Below are 23218 nucleotides of genomic sequence, written 5' to 3'. Positions count from 1 at the left end.
TGTCTGGGAAAGAGTGGTGTTTTCTCATATTAAATTACTTCTGTGCTGGTTAACATCCAATACTTCCAAAAACTTTTCAGTAGCATGGAGAAGCAGAATCCAACTGACCTTTAGCAGGAAAAGGTTGTTTTGGTTTTTACTTTGGGTTTGTTTTTTTTTTTTTTTCTCCCTAGTGGGTTAATATTATCTCATTCTTAGATTTTTAGGGGAGGTCAGTATCAGAGCTGGGATAATTGGTAATGCTTGTCTTGATTTTCTAACTCTTTAAGGCCTTTTGGAAACTCATTCTTTGCATGAAGCAGATGAAGATGTGGTCACTGATGTTGATTTCACCAATATGATTTCTGAAGAAGAAAAAGAAGAGTTAAAGATCGAGCTAGTCAAGGTAATGAACTTGAATTTCTGTGAGTATTACTCTTTCTGCTTCCTTGAACCAGAAGGTATTAATGGTAGGATGAAGTCACCAGAGAAGTATGCACTTCCTTATTAGTAAAATTATTCTAGGCTACAATAATGCAAAGCAATTAGTTGCTTTAGGTATTTGGGAAGATAAAATATTGATTGGAGAGAGCAAAATGAAATTCACCTTATTTTAGTCAAGACCTGTGTCTTTATTTCTGAACTGTCTAAAGAATGAAAAGTGTGCCTGTTAGATCTGTGGTATCATTGGTACAGTGGTTGTGACACCTGAGGGAAAAGCTGCTTTGTGTGGTGCTCAGAGGAAAAGCTGATGATGGTGGCTGCAGAAGAAAATGATGAGCACAGTGATGTCATAGAATCATGGAATGGTCCAGGCCAGAAGGGACCTCCAAAGCTCATCCAGTCCAACCTCCCCACTGTCAGCAGGGACATCCCCAACTAGATCAGGTTGTCCAGGGCCTTGTGGAGCCTCACCTTGAATATCTCCAGGGATGGAGCCTCCACCACCTCCCTGGGCAACCTGTTCCAATGTTCCATCACCCTCATAGTGAAGAACTTCTTCCTGATATCCAATCTAAATCTGCTCTTCTCTAGTTTGAAGCCTTTGTCCCTCATCCTGTCATTGCAGGCCTTTGCAAACAGACCCCCTCCATTCTTCTTGTAGCCCCTTCAGGTCCTGGCAGGCTGCTATTAGGTCTCCCTGGAGCTTCCTCTTCTCCAGGCTGAACACCCCCAGCTCCCTCAGCCTGTCCTCATAGCAGAGCTGCTCCAACCCCCTGAGCATTTTTGTCACCCTGCTTCTTTAGCACTGATTTGTTTGGAGAAGTTGGTATTCTCAGTTTGCATTTGGTTTTTGCTTAATTAAATAACTTCAGGAGATGTCATGACACCATGGAGAGGTTAAACAATAGCTAATGATAAGGAGATGGGAGGAAAAAGTTGTGAAGCCTGTGGTGGTCTTATGACAAAGATGGAAGAGATTGTCTAGATTCAGCCCACAATGGGAGGATGGATTCAGTTTTACTGCTGCTGAGTACTGCAGAAAGAGAAGTGGAATGCTAAAATGGAAGGTGAGAGGGTGAGAAAAAGGGAAGGTTTGCTTATTTTAAGTATGAGACAACAGAAATGAGAGCTGCATGAAGAGGGAGAGTTGTCTTTTGTCTGAATTGAAATACTGAATTTTTAAGGCAGTAGGTTGGAAATTTCACATAGCAAGAGTAAAGGAACAGCACAATTGAATGGTAGGAAACCCAGAATTTGGACCTGTGAGAGCAGACCCTCCAGGTGTCAACTGCTGAGGGAGAAAACCTCCCTGCAGAACTGTTCTGTGGTGTTCTGTGAAGCTTTTACTGCAGCTACACACCGAATGGGGGTGCCCAGAGGACAGTTCCTTTGCACAGATTGACCCCTGGCTTTCATAGATCAGAAATATTGAAATTAATGTTGTCATCATATTAAATTCTCCAAGTCACATTCTTAATGACTCTCAAGCCATTTACCTTCAGGGCTGATTTAGGCTTTTCCAGTGAAACAAAACTCAGAAGCCTTGTTTCTCAGTTGCTAGTTATTTTTTGCTTCTTCTGTGATCCTGCCACATCTGTAAATAATGAGGAGGAAGTTGAAGCTTTCCATGTTCATTGCACAGCAATGAGACAGGAGTTGGATGTCCATTCCAGGCTTTTCATCATGACCAGAGGCAATGGACACACAAACACAGGAGGTTCCCTCTGAACATCAGGAAATAAGTTTTTACTGGGAGTGTGACTGAGCACTGAGTTTCCTGGAAAGGTTGTGGGGTCTCCATCCCTGGAGATACTCAAAAGCTGTCTGGGCACAGTCCTGGACCATTGGCTCTCAATGGCCCTGCTTGGACAGGAGGGTTGGGACCAGATGACCTGCAGAGATCCCTTCTAAATTCAGCCATTCTGTCATTCTCTTTTCTGATGAAAAAGAGTTGAGAGGCATGTGGAAATGAGGAGGAAAGCAATTAGCCCTTGCAGCCATCTGGGAATGATATGCTGCTCTCCAGAGAATTAATCTCAAGAGTTTCTGGGCATCCTTCCTGCTTGCTGATTCCTGTGGGAGCAGGGAGTTCTCAGTGGCTCATGGCAGAAATGCTTTGATTCATGTACCAACACACAAGTGAGAGATTGCCTTTCAAATATTATGATCTTGGCTGACATAGAAATTATTTTCTGAATTGCTCACAGCAGTTTACTGGCATACAACTTATGCTTAAAAAAAAAAAAAACACAAAATAAAAGTGATAATTATACTAAAAAAAAGAAAGGTTTGGAAAACTTGAATTTGAAGTGAACCAACTCTAAACTTAAATGAGCCTTCTGATTCTTACAAAAGACTGTGGAAAAAAGTGTAAAACCTTGACTCCTTCAGAAAGAACCCCCTGTGGGAATGGTTAATGTTTCTTTTTGAAAAGCTGTTAGTCTTTACTTCTGAGCTCCTTCTGCTCCACTGGTGGTAGTTTTTTCTTCCATGTCCTTGTGTGCTGGGTAATACCTGTGTGAGCCTGTAGGAACAGGCACCTTTCTTTTTGCTCTGAAAGGTTCAAGCCTGCCTTAATGCTGCAATCACTTAGTAGCTGATACAATGGGGAGCTGTTGTGTGCCAGTTGGGCATGGTTAAACACTGAACCATGTGTGCAGTGCTTAAACACCAAAAGGGAGAAGGGAACTTTGCCTCTAGTCTGTATTCTTCTGACTCTATTGCACTTGGAAGGGAAACAGAACTAGAAGCTTATATTTCTGCTGACTGAAGCCCTAATTTATCAAAGAATCATAGAGGCAAACATTTTATCATAGAATTGTTTTGGTTGAAGAAGCCCTCTAAGATCATCAAGTCCAGCCATCAACCCAACCCCACCGTGGCCATTAAACCGTGTCCCCAAATGCCATCCACGTCCACACATTTCTTTAACACCTCCATTTCCAGAGCTGTAGGTTTCTTCACTTGCATGCTGTAGTCTGTAGCTCCATGAGATACACTTAAAGATAGCCTGGTGTGGCTGTGCTGTCAGCTTTCTCCTCATCCCCTCACAGCTCCCAGCTGTGCAGCCCTCTGTGCTGCCTGACCTGGCCCCCAGGCCCTCCAGGTGCAGTCCTGGGCATTGCCCTCACCCAACAGCATGGATGTTGCACTCTGCCAGTTCCTGCCTTGTGTGGTCTGTCAGTGTCTCAGCCTGGCTTCTCCTGCTAGAGCCCAGCCCAAGGTGTGCAGCAAGAGCACTTCAGCAGCTTTTGCTGCAGTGCTAGCCCATATGGAAAGCGTTCATGTTGAAGTACACACAGGCTGGTACTGGGTGAAGGTCTTTAGCAGTGTTCCTCAGACAAACTTGTGCACTAGCTGCTTTGCTCTGGGGAGGAAACAACTGAAAGGAGCATTGAACTGCTGCATGGGGAATGGAACAGAGGCCTGGCAGCCCTGCCATGTGAGGAAAGGCTGAGAGAAGTGGGTTGTTCAGCCTGGAGAAAAGAAGGCTTAGGGGAGACCTTATTGCCATGCACCAGTACATAAAGGGTGGCTACCAGGAGAGTGGAGACTCCCTTTTTGCAAGGAGTGCCATGGAAAAGACAAGAGGTGATGGGGACAAGGTACTGCTGGGGAGATTCCAGTTGCATTCCTGAAGAAAATGTTCCTCATGACAACAGTCAGACACTGGAATCATCTCCCAAGGGAAGCAGTGGATTCCCCTACATTGGTCAGTGTTAAGACTCAGCTTGTGAGGGTGCTGGGCCAGCCCATCTCAACCACACCATCACCTAGAAAAGTTGGACCAGATGATCCTTGGGGTGCCTTCCAACCTGGCATTCTGTGAATGCTGCCACAGTGATTTCTTCTTCCTCTTAGCATTTAACCAGTTGCCCTCTCAGAAAAGAAACTCAAGATCCTCTTGCCAGCTTTTCATTTAGAGGGTGGGAGTAAAATAGTGTAGGGGCAGAGTGGGCTGGGAAGTAGCCCAGTGGAAGAGGACCCTGGGGTGCTGGTTGCCAGCCAGCTGAAGATGAGCCACAAGTGTGCTGATCTTAGAGGTCTTTTCCAACTGAAACAATTCTATGATCCTACAAAGGACATGAGCATGAATGAAGCAATTTTAAGCATGTTGGCATCACAGGTATTGGGGAATCTCAATACCTGCTTCACTGCTCTGTGTTCAGAGTCTTGGTGCTCAATTCCTGAGCTGCTGGAATAGTTTAGGTAGCAGACAGTGACAGAAAGAGACAGCAATAGCTGGGGGAATCAAAGGTGAGACTTTTCCAACAGCAAAGAGCTTGCAGCCAGCTTGAGAGGCAAGGGGAACACACAAGTGTGTAAAAGAAAAGCAGTGCTGGTTCTGCCAGCCTAAATATAGGCCTGGAGGTCAGCAGATGACTCAGCTGGTGCTTGCCTCCTTCCCTACAGCCTATGGAGTTAAATCACAGGGGGACTCTAGTTCCAGAGAACTTAACATATGGTAATCAGATACATTACCATATGTTATCCTATTAACATATGGAGGAAGGAACACAGTTGGTAAGGGAATTTCTAAACCTGAAGTGAAAGGCAGCTGCTCTGGTGTCACTTGCCCTTGTTAGCTCCAGTACCTCTGAGTGCTGCTTGTATAATTAATTGGCTTGGGAGGCTTCATGGTGAAGAACACAAACTGTGCCCACAGGAGTGCTGCTCAAGCAGGAACATCCTGAGCCAGTGGCAGCCTGGTTCAGTGGTCCTTTCTCAGGCAAGTGTTCCAGTCCTTGCCTTGCCAGAACACTGGCTTGGTTTAGATGTTCCCAAGCCCTCTGCAGGGAGAATGATGCTCAACTGCATCTTTACAGCTTGAATCCACACAGTTTAGCCTTTTCAGGGCTCCTAGTCATTAACCAATGTGCTGTGTCTGCTGAATGCTTCTGTGCTTTAGGTAGGGCTGCTTTGCTCATTTTAACAGTCCATCTGCTCCATAATTTTGTTAACCAATTTGAAATCTATAAGGGCCTAAAATACATAAGATGTGACAAGGATGTAACTTTGTAACCACATTATAACGTGATTTTTTTTTTTTTAATTTTATTTTTTTTAACCTGCTCCTAAGAATTTGCATCCATTTTATGGAGTGGAAGGCTAAAGAGCTGCAAATATGAAGTTAAAAGCCTGGGCATTCTAAGAGATATTTGCCTGACTTGCCCAGGTTACTCTTGTTCTGCCTGTTCCTATTTTGCTAGTGAGTGACAAGCTGATGTTTGAGACTCTAATGCTCTGTGGCAGATCTTGGTCAAGTCTCTCAATAGTCACCTCCTCACTGGAGAATCATCTCTTGTTAGATGCATGATGGTGCACACAGGTGACAGTTTGGGACATTAATTTAATGGAGTGTCAGCTCTGTTCTGATCATTTCTTTCTTGCCTGCACAAGCACTTGAATCTCCCTCTAGTCACCTAAGAGAAATGCAAGTTTGTGTGAGATTCATGTCACCTCTGAGCACTGTATGTGTTCATCCTGCTGTGGGAACAGGGTAACACCTTTCTCTTTTCCCCTCCCTCTTTTTCTCTCAGCTAGAGGATGAAATTTCAACTCTGAGGCAAGTGCTAGCAGCCAAAGAAAAGCACCTGGTGGAGATCAAACAAAAGCTTGGCATAAGTCTGATGAATGAACTGAAGCAGAACTTCAGCAAAAGCTGGCACGATATGCAGACGACTTCTGCGTGAGTACAGACCTGGCACAACCTCATCCTTGTGCATTGTGGAGTGTTTTGGGGGTACTGTCTTGATGAGCCCTGGTAGGAAATCTACCAGCTGAAATCCCTGCCTGCAGGAGTAGGTGGCAGGGGTAAATCTGTCAACCTTCTCAGAGCAAGGAGACATGAAAGAAACCCTCCTGCAGTTGCTAGGTGCTTTGCTGCTGTGCTGCATCTCTTCCAGTGTCACAGCAACTAAAACTGTTGTGCTCCTGTCCCACTGCATGTTCTTACAGTCCATACTGAGGAGAGAAGGAACCTTTTTTACTCTCAATGTATTATACTGCTCAACTCCCAGTAGAGACAGGGTAGGTCCTATTTCTCATGGCATGTCATTAAGTGGGTCCCCATGCTGGCTTGGTGGCTGTCTGGCTTTTGCTAGGAGAGGAGAGTCTAGAGACACTGAGCAGTAGAAGAGAGAAGGGGCACAAGCCACCTGAACTAGACTTACTGAGAGGCACTAGCAACATTTCAAAGCAAAGACTAACTTTTAGTTGAGATTTAGTGGCAGATTCCAAGAGAGCTTTTCATTTTCCTTTGAAACATTGACATTTTCCACAAGGATGGAGAGAGACTCTTACCAGTATGGTAGCTGCTACTTCTGATTTTAAATGAGCTTCAAAACCTACAAACCAAGCCAACAGGTGATCACAGAAGCACAGAATGCTTTAGGGTTGAAAGAGACCTCTAAAGGTCATCTAGTCCAACCTCCTGCAGTAGAGACATCTGCAGTGAGAGCAGGTTGCTCAGAGCCTAGAACAACCTGACCTGGAATGATTCCAGGAATGGGGAATTTACCACCTCTCTGGCCAACCTGCACCAGGGTCCTGCCACACTCAGTGTAGAAGAATTCCTTCCTTCTCCCTAGCCTGCATCTTCCTTTTTCAGTTCAAACCATCCCCCCTCATCCTGTCACAACAGGCTTGTCCCCTGCTTTCTGACATCAGAAGTCTGTCCCCAGCTTTCTGCTCAGCCCTTGAAGCACTGAAAGGCCACCAGAAGGTCTCCCTGGAGCTTTCTCTTCTCCAGGCTGAACAAGCCCAACTCTCTCAGCCTGGCCTCACAGCAGAAGGCTTCCAGCCCTCCCAGCATTGCTGTGGCCTCCTCTGGCCCTGCTCCAACAGGTCCCTGGCTGTGCTGAGGACTCCAGAGCTGCTCTAGCACTGCAGGTGAGGTCTCTGCCCCTCTGCTGCACTCTGCAGAACGTCCATAAGTAGCAATATGTGGATCTGAGCAGCAGAAGTCCATTTGTGTCATTGAAAATGCTCCTTGAGCCAGCTTCCCTATGATTCTGGCTGGCACTGATGCCAGTACAAGTCATGGTAATCTGGCATTTTTCAGAATGGATCTGTTCAGTAATAGAGGTGATTCATTGCTGCTGCACCAAAATAGCAATGGGGTAGCATTACTCACCCCAGTTTCTCTGAGTTAGAAAAGATGAAAAGCCTGGTTTGAAAAAAAAAATAGAAGTTAAAAGTATTTTCGTGGCTGTACCTTAGGCTTAAAGGTCCACAATCAGGTGCTTTAAATTTTAAAGAGAGTTGTTTTTAAAGAGTCAAATTTTGCTTTCACTCAGTCTTCCTGGCTGGGTTTTATAGCTGCTGGGTTTTTGTCAAAGTTAAAACCACTTTAATGGGGAACCTCTCAAAGCCACAGAAAGTGATTGAGCACCCAACTTTTGTCCTCTGACTGTTAATAATCTTTTTAAGCTGTCCATTTAGGGATGCATTCTTAGGGTTAAAGTGGAGTTAGAGACAGAGGAGTGGAATTCTCTCAAAAAAACAGTTTTTTGAAGTGTGTCTGAACAACTAGTTCATGACCTAGGTCACAGGATGGATGCTTCCTCTAAGGGACTACACTTAAACTTGAGATGCTGACTATCATTAAGCATCTACATTAGAAATGGTTGGCCCAGGGTAGCTTAGGAGTTAGCCTCAGCATGCTTGCCATGTCCATGTCAGAAATTGTCATTAAAGGATTGCTCTAATTAAAAAGAAAAGAAAAAAAAGTCCCAGTTTTTGAATCATAGAACTACAGAGCCATAGAACTGTTTCAGTTGGAAAACATGTTGGAAAACACCTCTCCTAGGTCCTCCATTAGGTCAGGTTGCCCAGAGCCTTGTCACTTATTTATGATGCAGAATCACAATGCATTTTTCCAAGGTCCTTATCAACATCCTATGCTACTCCTCAGTGTTCTGGGTTTCAGTGCAATCTGTGCTAGGGAAGGCAGGGGTGCTGCTGGGGAGGCTATCACTAACTGGAGAGCAGATGATTGCTTGCTTGGTGGTAAGGCATTCAACTGGAATGACTTCTCCCACACACCTGTGAATGGAAATAGAGGTGAGTGGATGTTCATATAGCTTTGAGCAAGGCAGGGGTGGGTATTTATGTTTTAAACATAGGTAGTGCATTCTTCTTTAGGGGCTTGAAGTGGGGGGTAATGGTGGTGGGTTCTGAGGTTATTGATTTTTAGCTTAGAAATCACAGAAAATACCTTTACAGGGATATTTACAAAGATCATAATTGAGCATTTCTGATGAACATTTTGCTTCATGGAAAGGTTTTATGTAACCTGAATGCAGTATGGTTGGTTAAACTGTTTGATTGGTGGTCCTACAGCTCTCTCTAGCCTTCTGTACTTCAGATTTTCACTGCATGGTGCATTAAGGTAAGAGGTTCTATAAATATTGACCTGGGCTTATACAGAATCACAAAACAGTTGAGGTTCACAGCAATGCCAGGAGCCTGGCTGGTCCAACTCCCCATTCAGAGCAGGGTCAGCTAAAGCAGGATGCTCTGCACTATGTCCAGTCAGGTTTTGAGTATTTCCAAGGATGGGACTCCATAGCCTCCTTGGGCAATCTGTTGCAGTGTTCCATTATCTTCACTGTGAAAAACTTCTTGTTTAAGTACTTCTTGTATTCATTGTCTTGAACACTTTCACTAGATATCTCTGAGGAGAGTTTCTCTGTTCTCTCTTCCTTTTCCTCATGTTATTTATATACTTTATTGATGTACATGTTGAGAAGCTTTCCCTGAGCCTTCTCTTTTCTAGGCTGACCAGTCCCAGCTTCCTCAGCCATCCCTCATATGAGAGAAGCTCCAGTCCCTTAGACATCTTTATGGCCCTTAGCTGGACTTGCTCCTGTATGTCCATGTCTGCCTTGTACTGGGGAGCACAGAACAGAATCCAGCACTCCAGGTGTGGGCATAACCAGGGCAGAGCAGAGTGGGATCACTTCACTCAACCTGGAATCACTTTTTCTCCTGCAGGCCAGGGTACTGTTAGCCACCCTGCCTGTGAGGGCACATCCTGACTCATGTTTAACTCCTTTGTCACTCTTTCTTGACATTTTAGCAGCTGTTGGAAGGCATAAGCCTCCTCTTTTTAAAATCAATAACCTTTCAGCCCATGGATGGAATACTAAGAGCACTGCAGAGAGAGCCTCTAGGGAGGTGAAGATGGCTGGGCTTGCAGCTAGCCCCCTAAAAAAACAATACTGCAGGCATTCAGACCACTGTAAGCAGCAGTCCATAAATTATCAGAACAGCTAAAAATGTAGAGCAAACCCTTTCTCTCCTTGAGGGCTGGGGTAGTGAAATGTCTCCAAACCCACACACTTAGTGATTCCAGCCAGGGGATTGGGAAGCCTTTGATGTGGTGGGAAGTGAAGTCATCCAAGACTGTCATCTAGGATGTCTCACAAAGCTGTGTTTTCAAAATGACTTTTCACCTTTGGTCCTCACAGACAAAAATTGTCACTTGTAGGAAGGTGGTGATGGTTTTAAGACTGTCTTTAATTTTTCTTCTCACAAAATTGGAGCAGAGCAAGTGAAAGAATGTAAATTGATCATAATTGGGTGTAAGAGAGCAAAATAATGATTATTCTAAACACTTCCATTGGGAGAGATAGAGATGTTTAAGGATCAGTACTCAAAACAAAGTCACTCAGTCTCAGCTTGCTCTGCTTCTTTCTTCTCCTCCTGCCTTCAGAAGATAACACACCCCTGCATACTGACCTTGAGAAGCTAAGTCTAACAGCCTCACAGCTTCTTGGCTCTCTGCCTTCTGCCAGAGGAGTCTGGGGGGGGAGTCTTTCTGGCTTGGCCCCTTAGGGAGAAGCCAGAGGGCTTTCTTGTGTTTTTCTGTTGACTGCACACGTTTGTAAATGTTGTGAGTGGTGTCTATTTGTACATACTCATTGCATTTCATCATAGATTGTAGTTTTGCCTGGAAATACAGCTTCGTTTGCTTCCAGACTGAGGTAGCCTGGTGATTGTCAGTGTGGGAGAGGGATTTCAGCTCTCACACTGTAACAAAAGGGAAACTCTCATGGTTTAGAGGCCAGAATCAAGAGAACTATGACGTAGAGGCCAGGATCAAGTGGTAGCTGCAAAGAGCATTTCTCCTACCCAGTGCTTGGTGCTTTTTCGGGTGGTGGCTGTCTTCTGAAGCCTTTTTAGGAAGGGTTCAGTAGTACTCTGCTCTTAATTGTAGTAATCGAAGATCTGGGACAAGAGCATTCAACATAGACTTGGCCTTTCCCTCTAGAGACAGGAGACCTTCTTGTGGCCTTCCAGTACCTTAAGGGAGCCTACAAGAAAGCTGGGGAGGGACTTTTTAGGGTGTCAGGGAGTGACAGGACTGGGGGGAATAGAACAAAACCAGAAATGGGTAGATTCAGATTGGATGTTAGGAAGAAAATTCTTCCCCATGAGGGTGGTGAGAGACTGGCACAGGCTGCCCAGGGAGGTGGTGGAAGCCTCATCCCTGGAGGTTTTTGCAGCCAGGCTGGATGTGGCTGTGAGCAACCTGCTGTAGTGTGAGGTGTCCCTGGCCATGGCAGGGGGGTTGGAACTGGATGATCCTTCAGGTTTCTTCCAACCCTGACGAATCTATGATTCATTGAATACTGTGTGAACAGTTTAGTTGTGCTGATAGGGAACCTGAGGATAATCATATGGATTTCCACAAAGAGTGGGAACTTCATGTTTTGTAATTCAAGTTTCTGCCAGGTGCTGAGAAAAAAGAAAGCAATAGCTGCCCCTGTGTGTGTTTTAGACTTACACTCTGCAGTGCCTGCAGTTTTCATAAGTAGAACTTTAAACACACAGTAGCACATCCCAGAGGTTCAAAGTTTCCTTGGGAAGTTGGATATAATTTATGGACAGCCATAGCCCTGCTGTGACTCAGGAGAGCTGTGTACTGTGCTCCCAGTTAGGAGGGGCAGTAGAAAAGCTGTGGGTGTTGCTGTTCCTCACAATGTGGAATCACCTTTTGAGGTTGTCCTCGCCAGATTTGCAACCCAATGGTAGCAGTTGTGTAAGTGAAGGAACTGGCTGTTGACTTCAGCAGGCACTTTGCCCCTGTGTGAACCTGTGCTGTGTGGAAGCAGAGGCAGCTCTCCCTTCCACTGGCTTTGTGCCCTTTGGCTCAGAGCAGGCAATGGTCAAGCCTTCTTCACACAGGTTTCCCCCCCCCTCCTGCTTTTCCACATGTCTCTGGCCTTGAATTTGGAAGAGTGGAGGTGGAAGGTTGGAGAAGGGACTTGAAGAGGGTTAACTTAGCTGTCCTCATGAACCCTTTTCTAAGAGGTGCATGTCCACTTGTTTACACCAGAGCCTCCAGCTAATGGGAGTTCCCCAGCAAGGCCAGGTGATCTGTTCCAGATCAGTGGGTCAAGTGATAATTCCTTGTAACTATCCCACAGCTGCCTGGTTTCCCCCTATTCTTTCCCTATTCTATGCAACATTGCACAAATAGTCTCTGCCACACATCCCAAATTTTAGCAGGTTTTTGAAGAGCAGGGTGCAGGACAGCACAGAATATTTGTCACCTTTGTCTGGCACCTTTCCTGACCTCCAGCCTACTGAACAGCTGTCACCTTCAGTGTGCTGTGCACAGATTTCTGGCCTCAGGCAGGTCCCCTGCCACCTGCAGAGGTTTGGTTCCTTCCTCTCTCTGTGGGAGAGGAACTGCCTGGGGCATGCTTTCTTGGACTGATCTAGGCGTATGTACCCATCCAAGTGCCAGCACAGATTCAGTTAATTGTTGACATTGATGGCAAAGGGAAGAATGTCTAAAAAACTTCATCTGCCCTTTGCTTTTGAAGCTGAAATGAGTATCAGGTAAGCACAAAACAAAGAAAGACAAAATAAAACCCCCAAACAAACAAAAATGCACACCACCTTAGATTCCATTTGTGGGCAAAGTAGCAATCTGAGCCCTCTTGGAGTATATTTTGTGTAGATGTTACCTGCTGTTCATCTATGCTTTTATTTCATGTCAGCATTAGTAGGGTTTAGTTAATGCTGAGCCCTGTTTCTCCCAGAAGATCAACAGGAAAACAGTTTTCTAGCTGAGAGTTTCTCAGAGATCCAGATGCTTTACATTGATTCCAGAACTATCATTCTTAAGCTGACTAATGGTTGGGAAACTAAAGAGAAGCAAGCTCCATGGGGCATGGCTTGTGCCACCAGGCTCTGCCCTGCTGTATGGTTTTGTTGTCAATTGTCTGCATTTTGTTGCATCTTGTGTCAGCTTCATCCCAGAAGAGGGTTTCTCAAGTGGATTAATCTTGCAAGAAAGCATTGATGGAGAGGCACAATGCTGAATGATGTTCGAGTTAGCAGATGTTGTGATCTTGCAGCAGCTGAGTTTGGATTCTTCAGTTTACTGTAGGAGGTTGAATGTGCAGCTTGTGTTTGTAGCCTGCTTCTGTCAGCAGCCTCTCTACTGCACCTCCAGGGGAAGGTGAGGTTTAACTCTGCCATGTGAAGGCCAATTTTGGACTGAGCTGAGTTCCAATAGCATGCAGTAAGACTGTCTTGTGTTATCCTCCAGGTGATGTTGGTCATTTTAATTGTAGCTCTCTGACCATTCTTCACCATGAGAATGGTGAGAGCCTGGAATGGGTTGTCCAGGGAGGTGGTTGAGGTGTTTAAGGCCAGCCTGGATGAGGCTCTGGCCAACCTGATCTAGTGTGAGGTGTCCCTGCCCATGGCAGGGGGCTTGGAACTAGATGATCCTTGTGGTCCCTTCCAACCCTGACTGATTCTATGGTTCTGTGATCTCTCTGTACATCTGCTGCCTGGCTGTGTTCTGTATGAAGTACTCTTTCCTTAACACATTGAGTTGTGTGAAACAGTGTAAAAATCAGCCTGTGAGACCTGGTTGCCACAGCACAACCTGAGTCATAGAATCATAGAATCAAGAAGGTTGGAAGAAACCTCAAAGATCGAGTCCAACCTGTCACCCTAAACCTCATGACTATCTAAACCATGGCACCAAGTGCCACGTCCAATCCCTTCTTGAACACCTCCAGGGATGGTGACTCCACCACCTCCCCAGGCAGCCCATTCCAATGGCCAACCACTCTCTCTGTGAAGAACTTTCTCCTCACCTCCAGCCTAAACTTCCCCTGGCACAGCTTGAGACTGTGTCCTCTTGTTCTGGTGCTGGTTGCCTGGGAGAAGAGACCAAACCCCTCCTGGCTACAACCTCCTTTCAGGGAGTTGCAGAGAGCCAGGTCTCCCCCTCAGCCTTCTCTTGTCCATGTTGAACAACCTTAGTTCCCTCAGCCAGGATAATGCAGTCTATGAAACTATCAGGTGAGAATGCAGGCAAAGTCTGCTGCACATCTCCTTTGCCTAAGTAGTTTGTTGCAAGTTATCTATAAAGCTTCTTTTAACTGTTTGGCTTATTATCAGGCCTGCAATATCATCATGTTTTGTCCTAGTTTTGTAACCAATTGCTTTTGTTAAAGAAATACTTTATTTTAAACACCAGATTAGAAGCAGAAGTCAATGGGTGAGATTCTTAGGGCAATGTCCCAACAAAAGGTAATATTCAATATGGCACAGGTGGGGTTTATTTACAAATGGGTGTTTGTTTCATCCCTCTTGCTTCTGAGGGCCGTGATAAATATTTACTGCTAAGTTACAAGCATGAAATGTGATCCTTCCTAGCCAGTACCAGCAACTCTTGTGTGCTGTTGAGTGTGTCTAGATGCCTCAAAAGCTGAAAATAATTCCTGCTCTGGCTGCATAAATGAAGAAGCTTCTTTCTACTCTTGCTGTTGTTACTGGGCACCTGGCTTGATGCTGCTTAGCTCAGGGAGGCTGTGGTGACTTTGTAAGGAAGGCATGGAGCATAATGATGTGTTGGTGTGAAAGTGAATGCTATGGCTTGGGTGGAAGGTGGGATTGCTTCAATCTCTGTGTCCTAAATTCTCTGAGTTTGCTTCTGCCTTAAGGTTCAGGGTCCCTGCCCTTAGCTCAGCTGACTGCTGAGATGCTGGCAGCTGTACTGATGAGCTGGGTGATCAGTACGTGTCTAAGACTTGCCACCAGTGGCTGCTCAAAGGATGAGGGTGTGCAGGTGTTGGAGATGACCAAGCATGCTGGAGCTGATGGTGGCATCAGGAGGACAGCCTCTTCTCCCTGATGGCAAGCGACAGGACTAGAGGAAAAGGTTCCAAGCTGCACCAGGGGAGTTGTAGGGCTGGATGTTAGGAAATATTTCTTTGTTGAAAGGGTTCCCAAACATTGGAATGGTCTGCCCAGGGCAGTGGTGGAGTCACCATCCCTGGAGGTGTTTCAGTGGTGTGCAGACCTGGTGCTTAGGGACATGGTTTGGTGGCAGCCTTGCAGTGCTGGGTCCAAGGTTGAACTGGATGGTCTTGAAGTCTCTTCCAGCCAAAGGTCCTCTGTGATTCTGTGACTGTAAGCCATATGTACAGCACTTTTCCCAATGATTAAATGTTAGTAGGTGCTACCTGGAGTGTCCATCTTTGGTTTTGCTCTTCAAGGTTTTTGAAAACCAGAACATCTGTTCAGTGCATTAAAACAGAACTGCAAACTGCTGTGTGCTGCATGAGGCTATGGAAACTGCTGGTTCAGGTTGTCAGTGCTACACAGAAAAGAAGAGTGGCAGAGGTCAGGGAGAGTGTGCTGGAGAGATCATTGTAACCAGTGTTTGGCAAGGTATCAAATGAATGCTGTAAAGATGCTGATTAAAAACAGCTGAGCTGAAATCCTGTGCTGTGTATAGTATACAGCATCACTAACAACTGTGGGGAAATGTGCTCTGAGGAAAGATTATTTATTGATGAGGGAGGCACAGTGATATGCATCATGGTGGAGAGGCAGGGATGCAGGGGGCTTGGTTTTTAAGCTAGCAGTGAGGTCTATTAAGATGCAAATTACTGTTTGAGCTCTGAGAGCTCTGCTCTACTAAGTCTCTGCTGACAGGTATTGCAGGTTGCAATGCATTTTTATCTTTGTTAGTTTGTTGTTCCTTAAAGGTCCTCCTGAGCACTGCCAAAGGGAGGAGGGATTCATGTCCCAGGCCATTTGTTGCAGTCAGTGCTGAAAAAAGACCAGTTGTGTAACAGCCTTAGGTGGATTTACACTGTTATATAATGTCAAAAGCGTTAGGAACAGGAATACCATCTCCACAGCTTCCTTGCTAGTGGAAACACTGGGGAGGATGTGGAGTCTGGGGGGTTTACAGGGAAAACAGTGTCAGGTGGAATGCCAAATCAGTGTCATTTCAGCCAGTTCCCAGAAGGAGTGTTCTAACCAATGTAACACTCAGAAATACACAGGGAGCAATCCTGCTTCTCAGTTAAACTTCAGTCTGCTGTGTAGGGTATCTGGGACTACTTTCTTAACAGTTTTACACAGTGTGAAGAACCTGCAGCAGAAAGGTGAGACGTGGGCATTTATTTTGTTCTTGGGTTTTGTGGTTTTTTTTTTTTTTTGCATAAATCTAACTATGCCTGTGAATAAAATGACCTCCAAGAGGTCTTCTTCAGTATGATATCTACAAAGCAGTTTGCTATGTACAGTCAACCTGCACATAAAGAGGTTCTGCTGCTGAGGACCTTCTAGACCTGGAAGGCAAATCTTGAACTTCATTTTGCCATCAGCAAAATGCCTCTTGTACCAAGTGCTTTGGGAAACATCTCTGTTCAAAATGCCTAAGGACTTGTGTGCAAAAATGTAGGCATTTAAAGGAATTCCTATATCTAGGTACATACATACATACAAACCCACAGGCATTGGAATATTTGATTTACTTTTTGGGTTGGGTGGTGCTTTGGTTTTTGGTGTTTTGTTGGTGGTTTTTTTTTTGTTTGTGGGTTTTTTGGTTTGGTTTTTGGGTGTGTTGGGTTTTTTGTTTGGTTTTTTTTTGGTTTTTTTTGTTTGTTTGGTTTTGTGTGTGGGGGGTTTTTTTGGTGTTTTTTTTTTTTTTTTTTTGGAGGGGGGAAGGGTTGTGTTTGGTTTGGGTTTTGGGGGTTTATTTGGTTGAGGTTTTGGTTGTTTTTTTGGGAGTTTGGTTTGGTTTTGTTTTTTTGTAGTCCCTTAGCCAAAAGCTACATGCTCATAGTTTTGCTTGAGTCATCACTGATGTCTATTTTAAGGTCTCATCCCACTCTAGTTTATATGAGAGTGTGTCCACTGACAGCAAGAGAATGCCAGAGCTGATCAACTAGAGAGTGAGACCTTGGTGAAATAGAAGCTTTGCAGTCTTACTGTGCCCAGGAAGAGACAGCAGGGCTGAGGAGAAAGGACACCCAGTGAAAACAATCTTTTCAGTTTTTATATTCCACTAGCAGAAATAAACCAGACCTAACCAGTTCTCCTGCCTTCCTGATTAGAATTTGTGCTCTTCCTATCATGCTTGCAGTGTTTTGGCAACTTGTTTCAGCCCTTCTTGTCATTCAGTGTTGTGCACGTGATGGATTCAGCTTATCAGACTCTGGGTTTCTTGAGGTTTGGTACCCTGGTTTGAGTTGCTCCCTGTGGACTGCCTTTTTGGGCAGTGAAAACAGAGATAAGCACCATCACAGAAGGAGGCATTTCACTTGGCAGCTTGAGAAATTGTCAGGTCAGTAGCCTGTAAGTCTATTTTGGGGCTTAGGTACCTAAAAATCAAAGTATTTGTGTTGGGCACATTTAATTGTGGGTAGGCTATTGTCTGAAATAATAGAGCATTGCTTGGATCTGCCTTCTGATTGTCTGAAATAATAGAGCATTGCATGGATCTGCCTTCTAACCTGGGCTTTGTGAAACAGTTCTTCACAGGGGGCTTTCAGGAAGAGGCTGAAAAAAAAGCCCTCAGCAGAGAATGCAGTGTGCTGTATCACAAATGTTAATCTGCTCTTAATTCCTTGCCTACCTCCACAAAGTGATACTGCTCTCTTATACCCAGAAATAAGAAGAAAATACTGTTTCAGGAATTATGCAGTGTATGAGGGGTGTTTATTAATCTCCAGGGTGTTTTGGTACACATTTACAGCCTTACATGATAGATTCAAAGAATTAGAATTTCTGTGGAATTTAATTTCTGGTGTGGTTGGTTGTTTGGTTTTGGTTAGTTTTTTTGTTTGTTTGTTTGTTTGTTTCTTTGGTTTTTTATGAGCATTGTGGAATTGTATTTCTGGTGTGTGGGGTTTTTTTCCCCCTATGACCATTGTGGAGTTGTATTTCTGGTGTGGTGATTTGATTGTGGGGTTTTTTTTTTTTTTTTCATGACCATTCCTTCAGCTCTCATCTACCAACGCACACCACAGGGCACAGAGGTGACTCTAAATGTGCTCTCTTTTTGTTACTGGGTCAGGGCTTCTAATTCTGGGCTTGTCTGCATCACCAGCAGTAGCAGATCATCTACTCAGAAGGGAGCCTGTGAGATGCTCAGAGTCAGTTTGCTCAGCACAAAAAGCATCTGTGCAGAAAGGCTTATTGGTTCCTCTGAGAATGCAGCTTCACTGTGCTGAAGAGCCTGGCTGGGTCAGGGCAGCTCTTGCAGATCAGGAAATGAAGAGAATTTTGTGTTTGAATGTGTAAGCTATACACAGAATGGCTGTGGTTGAGAAGGACCTCAGAGATCATCTGCTCCAACCTCTCTGCCATGGGCAGGGATGCCTCTCAACTGGACTTGGCTGCTCAAAGCCTCATCCAGCCTGGCCTCAAACACCTCCAGGGAGGAGGCATTCACAGCTTCCCTGGACAACCTATTCCAGAGTCTCCCTGCCCTTGTACTGAAGAACTTCTTCCTAAGATCCAGTCTGAACCACCTCTCCCTCAGCTTCAAACCATTCCCCCTTGTCCTATTGCTGGATACCCTCATAAAATGTCCCTCTGCAGCCTTTCTGTAGGATCCCTTCAGGTACTGGAAGGCAGCCCTAAGGTCCCCTAGAGTCTGCTCTTCTCCAGGCTGCACACCCCCAGCTCCCTCAGCCTGTCCTCATAGCAGAGGTGCTCCAGCCCTGTCCTCTGGATCCACTCCAACAGCTCTGTGCCCTTCTTACGATGGGTCCACCAGAACTGGATGCAGTATTGGAGGTGGGGTCTCAGCAGAGCAGAGTAAAGGGCAGAGTCCCCTCTCTGACCCTGCTGGCCACACTCCTCTTAATGCAGCCTAGGATATGAAGTGAATGCCTTATGGAAAGGATTCAGCCTAATTAGAACATGCTCTGGGGTTTTTCATCTTTTGCTGTCCCTCCCAAAACCTTCTTCCTTTAAAGACATTTTCAGAAAGTGTAATTCTAGCAGATGGAAACAATTAGATCAATTTTGCTTAATGAGAAATCATTCTGAAGTGCATCTGTTAAATGTACCAAACATCTCTAGGCAGGGAAGAAGAGCAGACCTGCTTATGTCCTGCTTCTTTTCTGTGCTTTAGGCAGCAGGTTTTGCTACCCAGTCAGTGTCTGCTGCAGGGATGCTTATTTGAGGTAAACTGACAGAAGGTGCATCAAACACCTTCAGAAATGGTATCAAAAAGATGTTCAACAAATCACTGGAGTCTGCTTTCAGACTGCTTGCAGTGACCTGCTCAGGGATGTGCTCTGCAAAGGGGAGAGGCACAGTGAAGAACTGAATGTTCACATGAGGATTGAACTGCACTCAGGAAGCTGTGTAGAAGCAGCATCTTGAATTTTTATGCTACAGTTTTTTTGCTTCTTCACCTTTCAGTAGGTGATGGGCCTGGTAAGATGTGGAAATAAGGGAAAAGTGAATTGATTGCAGAGGATTCTAGCATCTCCTTGTTTAATGCTTATTACTTATTTCTGTTCTGGGTTTTGTTTGTTTGTTTCCAGTTACAAGAAAACACACGAGACCCTGAGCCATGCAGGACAAAAAGCAACAGCAGCTATCAGCAACGTAGGAACTGCTATCAGCAAGAAGTTTGGAGATATGAGGTACAGGGATCTACTCCTTCTCTGGTTTTATTTTGAGGACAAAAAGTAGAAGTTGTCTGTCAGCTCTTTTTCCTTCTGCATTAGTGTTTTAGATGCCCCAAGTGGTTTGTAATCAGAGTATTTCATAACATTGCTGGTGTCAACCAAAAAGAAAGGGTAGCAATGAATTAAGGTAGAATTCTTACTCCACACAGAATCACCCAGAGAGAGTCCTAGTTTTTAAATAAGTGCAGTTTGAGATCCTTTTGGAAGAACTGTGCAGGCTCCAGGAAATGTAATGTGGAACAAAAAAAAAAAATTGCTGTTAGATCTTCATTAACCCAATTTTATTCCTACATGGATTCTGGAGAGACCCAACATCATCTAAAGAAAACAAGCCTGCCTTGGAGCTGCTTTGGGGAAAGATAAATCAAAAAAGATACTTCAGGCTACTTTTTTTTTTTTTTTTTTTTTTAAATCAGCTTTTTCCAGATGTAGAAAGGCAAAGTTTTGCTCTGCTTTTGTGCTTATGGAAAAAAAGAAGAGAGATGATGGAAGTAACAGGAGTAGAGGTCAGGAGAGGAGCTGTCACTTAAATGGAACTTAAATGTCATGTAAAGATACATGGGGATGCATCTTTAAAAGTCTTATGAGCACAAAGGAAGGAACTGTGCACTTAGAATCCAGCACCTCAGTTTTCAGCTGGGCAGCAGGACTGCAGAACTTCTCAGGTGTGTTAGAGTTGATTTTTGTTGTTGTTTTGCTGATTAAGTAGATGGACATGGATAACTCTGCAGTGTTTTTTGAGCTGCAGAATTAGAGTCTCATTTATGAGATGTGACCTTTAGGGTCCTTTTATAATGCCTGAGGTAACCAGGCCCTAAGAATTGTGTGAATCCACTTGACAAGTGTTTCAAGTTCATGTTTTTGTGTTTTTTTGTTTTTTTTTCTGCAAGGGCTGAAGTACAGTGCTTGCCTGCTAAAACTTACTTTTTCCTCATAGAGGGGAAGGATGACTCTAACAATTCAGTACTTCTCAGGTCCTGTTGCTTGTGCCTTGCATAAGATGAACTGCAAAGGGAGAAATGTCTTCACTGTAACACAGCCCTTTAATATTTCCCTTTATTAACAGTTGCTGCCAGATTGCTTTGTCCTACCCCTCAGTGCCAGCCCCCACCCCCACAATAATAATGCTTCTGAGTAGCACTGGGAAAGCAGATGGGTGGTATTTATCCCATTAGCCCTTTAGCCAAGGGCTCAGAGCAAAGGCTGAGTCCATCAACATTTGGATTAATCAAGAAGCTTGTTTCCAGGAGCTGACTGGGAATTTTTCAGGAAAAAAGGAGCTACCAGCATTGCCTTTTCTTGTGGACAAATACTGTTTTCAGCTAAGCTCTTACTAGAGTCTTCCTGACACTTGGTAATGAAGAAGGAAGTGGTCCAGCCAGTGCCACACAGATACACAAAGGGCTTGGGCCCTCTGCATCTGCTAAACATCCTAAACCTGGACTAATTGTCAGTACACTCCCTTCAGCAGCAGAGCTGGCCACAGATCTTGGCTCAGCTTGGGCAGGTGCAATTCTGTGGTGGGTTCACCCTGTAACCCTTCTCACTTAAATCATCTGTTTTAAAAAATCTTCCCTTCTCTCACTCCAGTGCAAGCAGTGTTTGGAGCAGAAAGCTGCAAGGAAGCATTCTTTTTTTTTTATTTCATTGCTTGCTTGGGTTTTTGCTAATCCAAATGATTTTCAGTGATCTAGTGTAGGGATTATCACCACCCCCTCCCCTCATGCTGATTTAAACACACATAAAATTCTGACTTAATTCTCTTGGTTAGGTGTTAAAGCTGATAGTCACCAATGGCATCCAGATGCAAATTCCTGTTCTGCTTTCAGTCAGAGCAGACATTTGAAAGTGATTTCTGAAATCCAGATGATGATCATCATCATAATTCCAGTATGTTCAGTAGTTCTACCTCCTGCCTGTGGTGATGGTGATTTTGAAAGGGTTTTAGTCAGCTTCACTCTAAATATTGAAGCCTGCCTTCTTTGTGAAACAAAATTCTGTTTTCCAGCTTGCTTGCAATGTCAAATGTTCAGAGCACCCCAGGAAACACAATTGTGTCCTGAAGATACAGGATCTTCATTTTCACCTTGGATTATCTCAGGAAAATATTGCTAAAATATCATATTATCAGGAAGAGGCCAGATAGATTTCCCCTAGTCTGCTGTTTTGCTGTGCTGGAATTCGAGATGAAACTGATAAGAAAGAAAAATGACAGAATTCCATGTGGCCCAAAGAACAGAGAAGCCACTCTTTGGGGACAAAGTGCTTTTCAGAGAGCTGCTGTGCTTCTCTTTCATCCCTGCCCCAGCTTCCCAGCGTTCCAACTCTCTAATTCACTTTGTGCATGAATAATCGCTGGCGTTTTACAGCTTCGGAATGTTGGATTGATTGCTAGTGCTGGTAGGGTCTTGTTACAGTTGAAATGCACAGAATTAATAGAATGTCAGGGGTTGGGAGGGACCTCTGAAGATCATCCAGTCCAACCCCCCCTGCCAGAGCAGGAGCACCCAGGGCAGGTCACATAGGAACACATTCAGGTGAGTTTTTGAATGTCTCCAGAGCAGGAGACTCCACAACCTCTCTGGGCAGCCTGCTCCAAGGCTCTATCACCCTCACAGGGACAAAGTTTTCCCTTCTGTTCCCATGGCACCTCCTCTGCTCCAGCTTGCCCCCAGTGCCCCTTGTGCTGTCCTTGGCCATCCCTGAGCAGAGCCTGGCTCCAGCCCTGCACATCTTTATCACCAGCCATGAGGGCAGCCCTCAGGCTCCTCTGCTCCAAGCCCCAGTTCCTTCAGCCTCTCCTCACAGGGAGATGTTCCACTGCCTGCAGCAACTTTGTGGCTCTGTGCTGGACTCTGTCAAGCAGTTCCCTGAGGACTTTCTTGAACTGAAGGGCCTAGAACTGGAGACAATGTTCCAGATGCATTCTGTTTAATGTTACCATGTTCTTGGAGATGCCAGCAATGGACAGGAAACCAGTGCCCTGATTCTTTTGCTATAGGTTACAAACCAGGCACTGGTAATACAGTGAAGGTAAGAGATTCTTCATTAGTAGCTCTTGGGATTAATTATGTACCATCAGTATTTCTCGTTACCCCTCCACTTAGCTCACATCATGTCCTTTAGCATTTTCTGACATGGAAAAAGAAGGAAAAAGGGAAGAGAGGGGAGTCCCAGGTCACTCCAGAGGGCAGCAGTGTGGGCTCAACTATCAGGAGTAGGGGTGACACCAACATTTCAACATGGCTCTTGCCCTGTAGAGCACAGAATTTTGTGTGTAGTTGGGGGGGTCCTTGTTCCTCTGCATGCTGGTGAGGCTTGGAGGAGCAATACTGCTGGACTGCTCTGCAGCTGTCTGTGAGGAGTTTTCAGCCTTGCTGATGGCCTTTACAGAACTAAGCTGTGATATCAAGAGGGAGATTTTTCTGGGCTTTTGAGTTGCCTTATAAAAAAGGAAAGGGGGAAAAAAAGGAGGAAAAAAGAAAGAAGACACTAGTTACACTACACTACTACATGCACACTACCACATGGGTTACTGCTACATAAGTAAATGTGTTTAAACATTAAGCTAACAAAGGCTTGCATGCAAATGAGGATGTCAGCAGAGTTGCACTGCTTATACATCCTTCATTCAGCTGGCTCACACATTTTCTCAAATTACATGATCACAGGGACCCTTTTCAAATGCAGTGCTTGGGATGAGCCAGCTCTCAGGATGAATGGAGGTAATACAATGCCTCATTACTGCCAGGAGTTGGAAGGCACTGAGGGAAGACACAGCCGACTGCAGGGAGGGAGAGCTTGGGGGCATGACT

General features: G+C 44.8%; 1 protein-coding gene across 4 annotated transcripts in view; it reads left to right on the top strand.

Moving 5' to 3' along the window:
* Positions 1–277: 277 nt before the first annotated feature.
* TPD52L1 (TPD52 like 1) overlaps positions 278–23218 on the top strand; it is a 32957-nt gene continuing 10016 nt past the window's right edge. For 2 of the 4 annotated variants that reach the window (XM_054393096.1, XM_054393095.1), the window contains exons 1-3: positions 278–385; positions 5964–6112; positions 19257–19358. In XM_054393096.1, the coding sequence (XP_054249071.1) occupies positions 338–385; positions 5964–6112; positions 19257–19358 (299 nt within the window). In that variant the 5' untranslated portion in view covers positions 278–337. Of the gene's footprint in view, positions 386–5963; positions 6113–19256; positions 19388–23218 lie in introns of all 4 variants that reach the window. The other 2 variants (XM_054393098.1, XM_054393099.1) reach the window with 2 other exon arrangements.

This window comes from Indicator indicator, chromosome 27 (assembly GCF_027791375.1).
Source record: "Indicator indicator isolate 239-I01 chromosome 27, UM_Iind_1.1, whole genome shotgun sequence".
In the NCBI taxonomy this organism is placed as follows: Eukaryota; Metazoa; Chordata; class Aves; order Piciformes; family Indicatoridae; genus Indicator; species Indicator indicator.
Note: the sequence above shows the minus strand (reverse complement) of the source record. Positions and strands in the feature narration are given on the sequence as shown.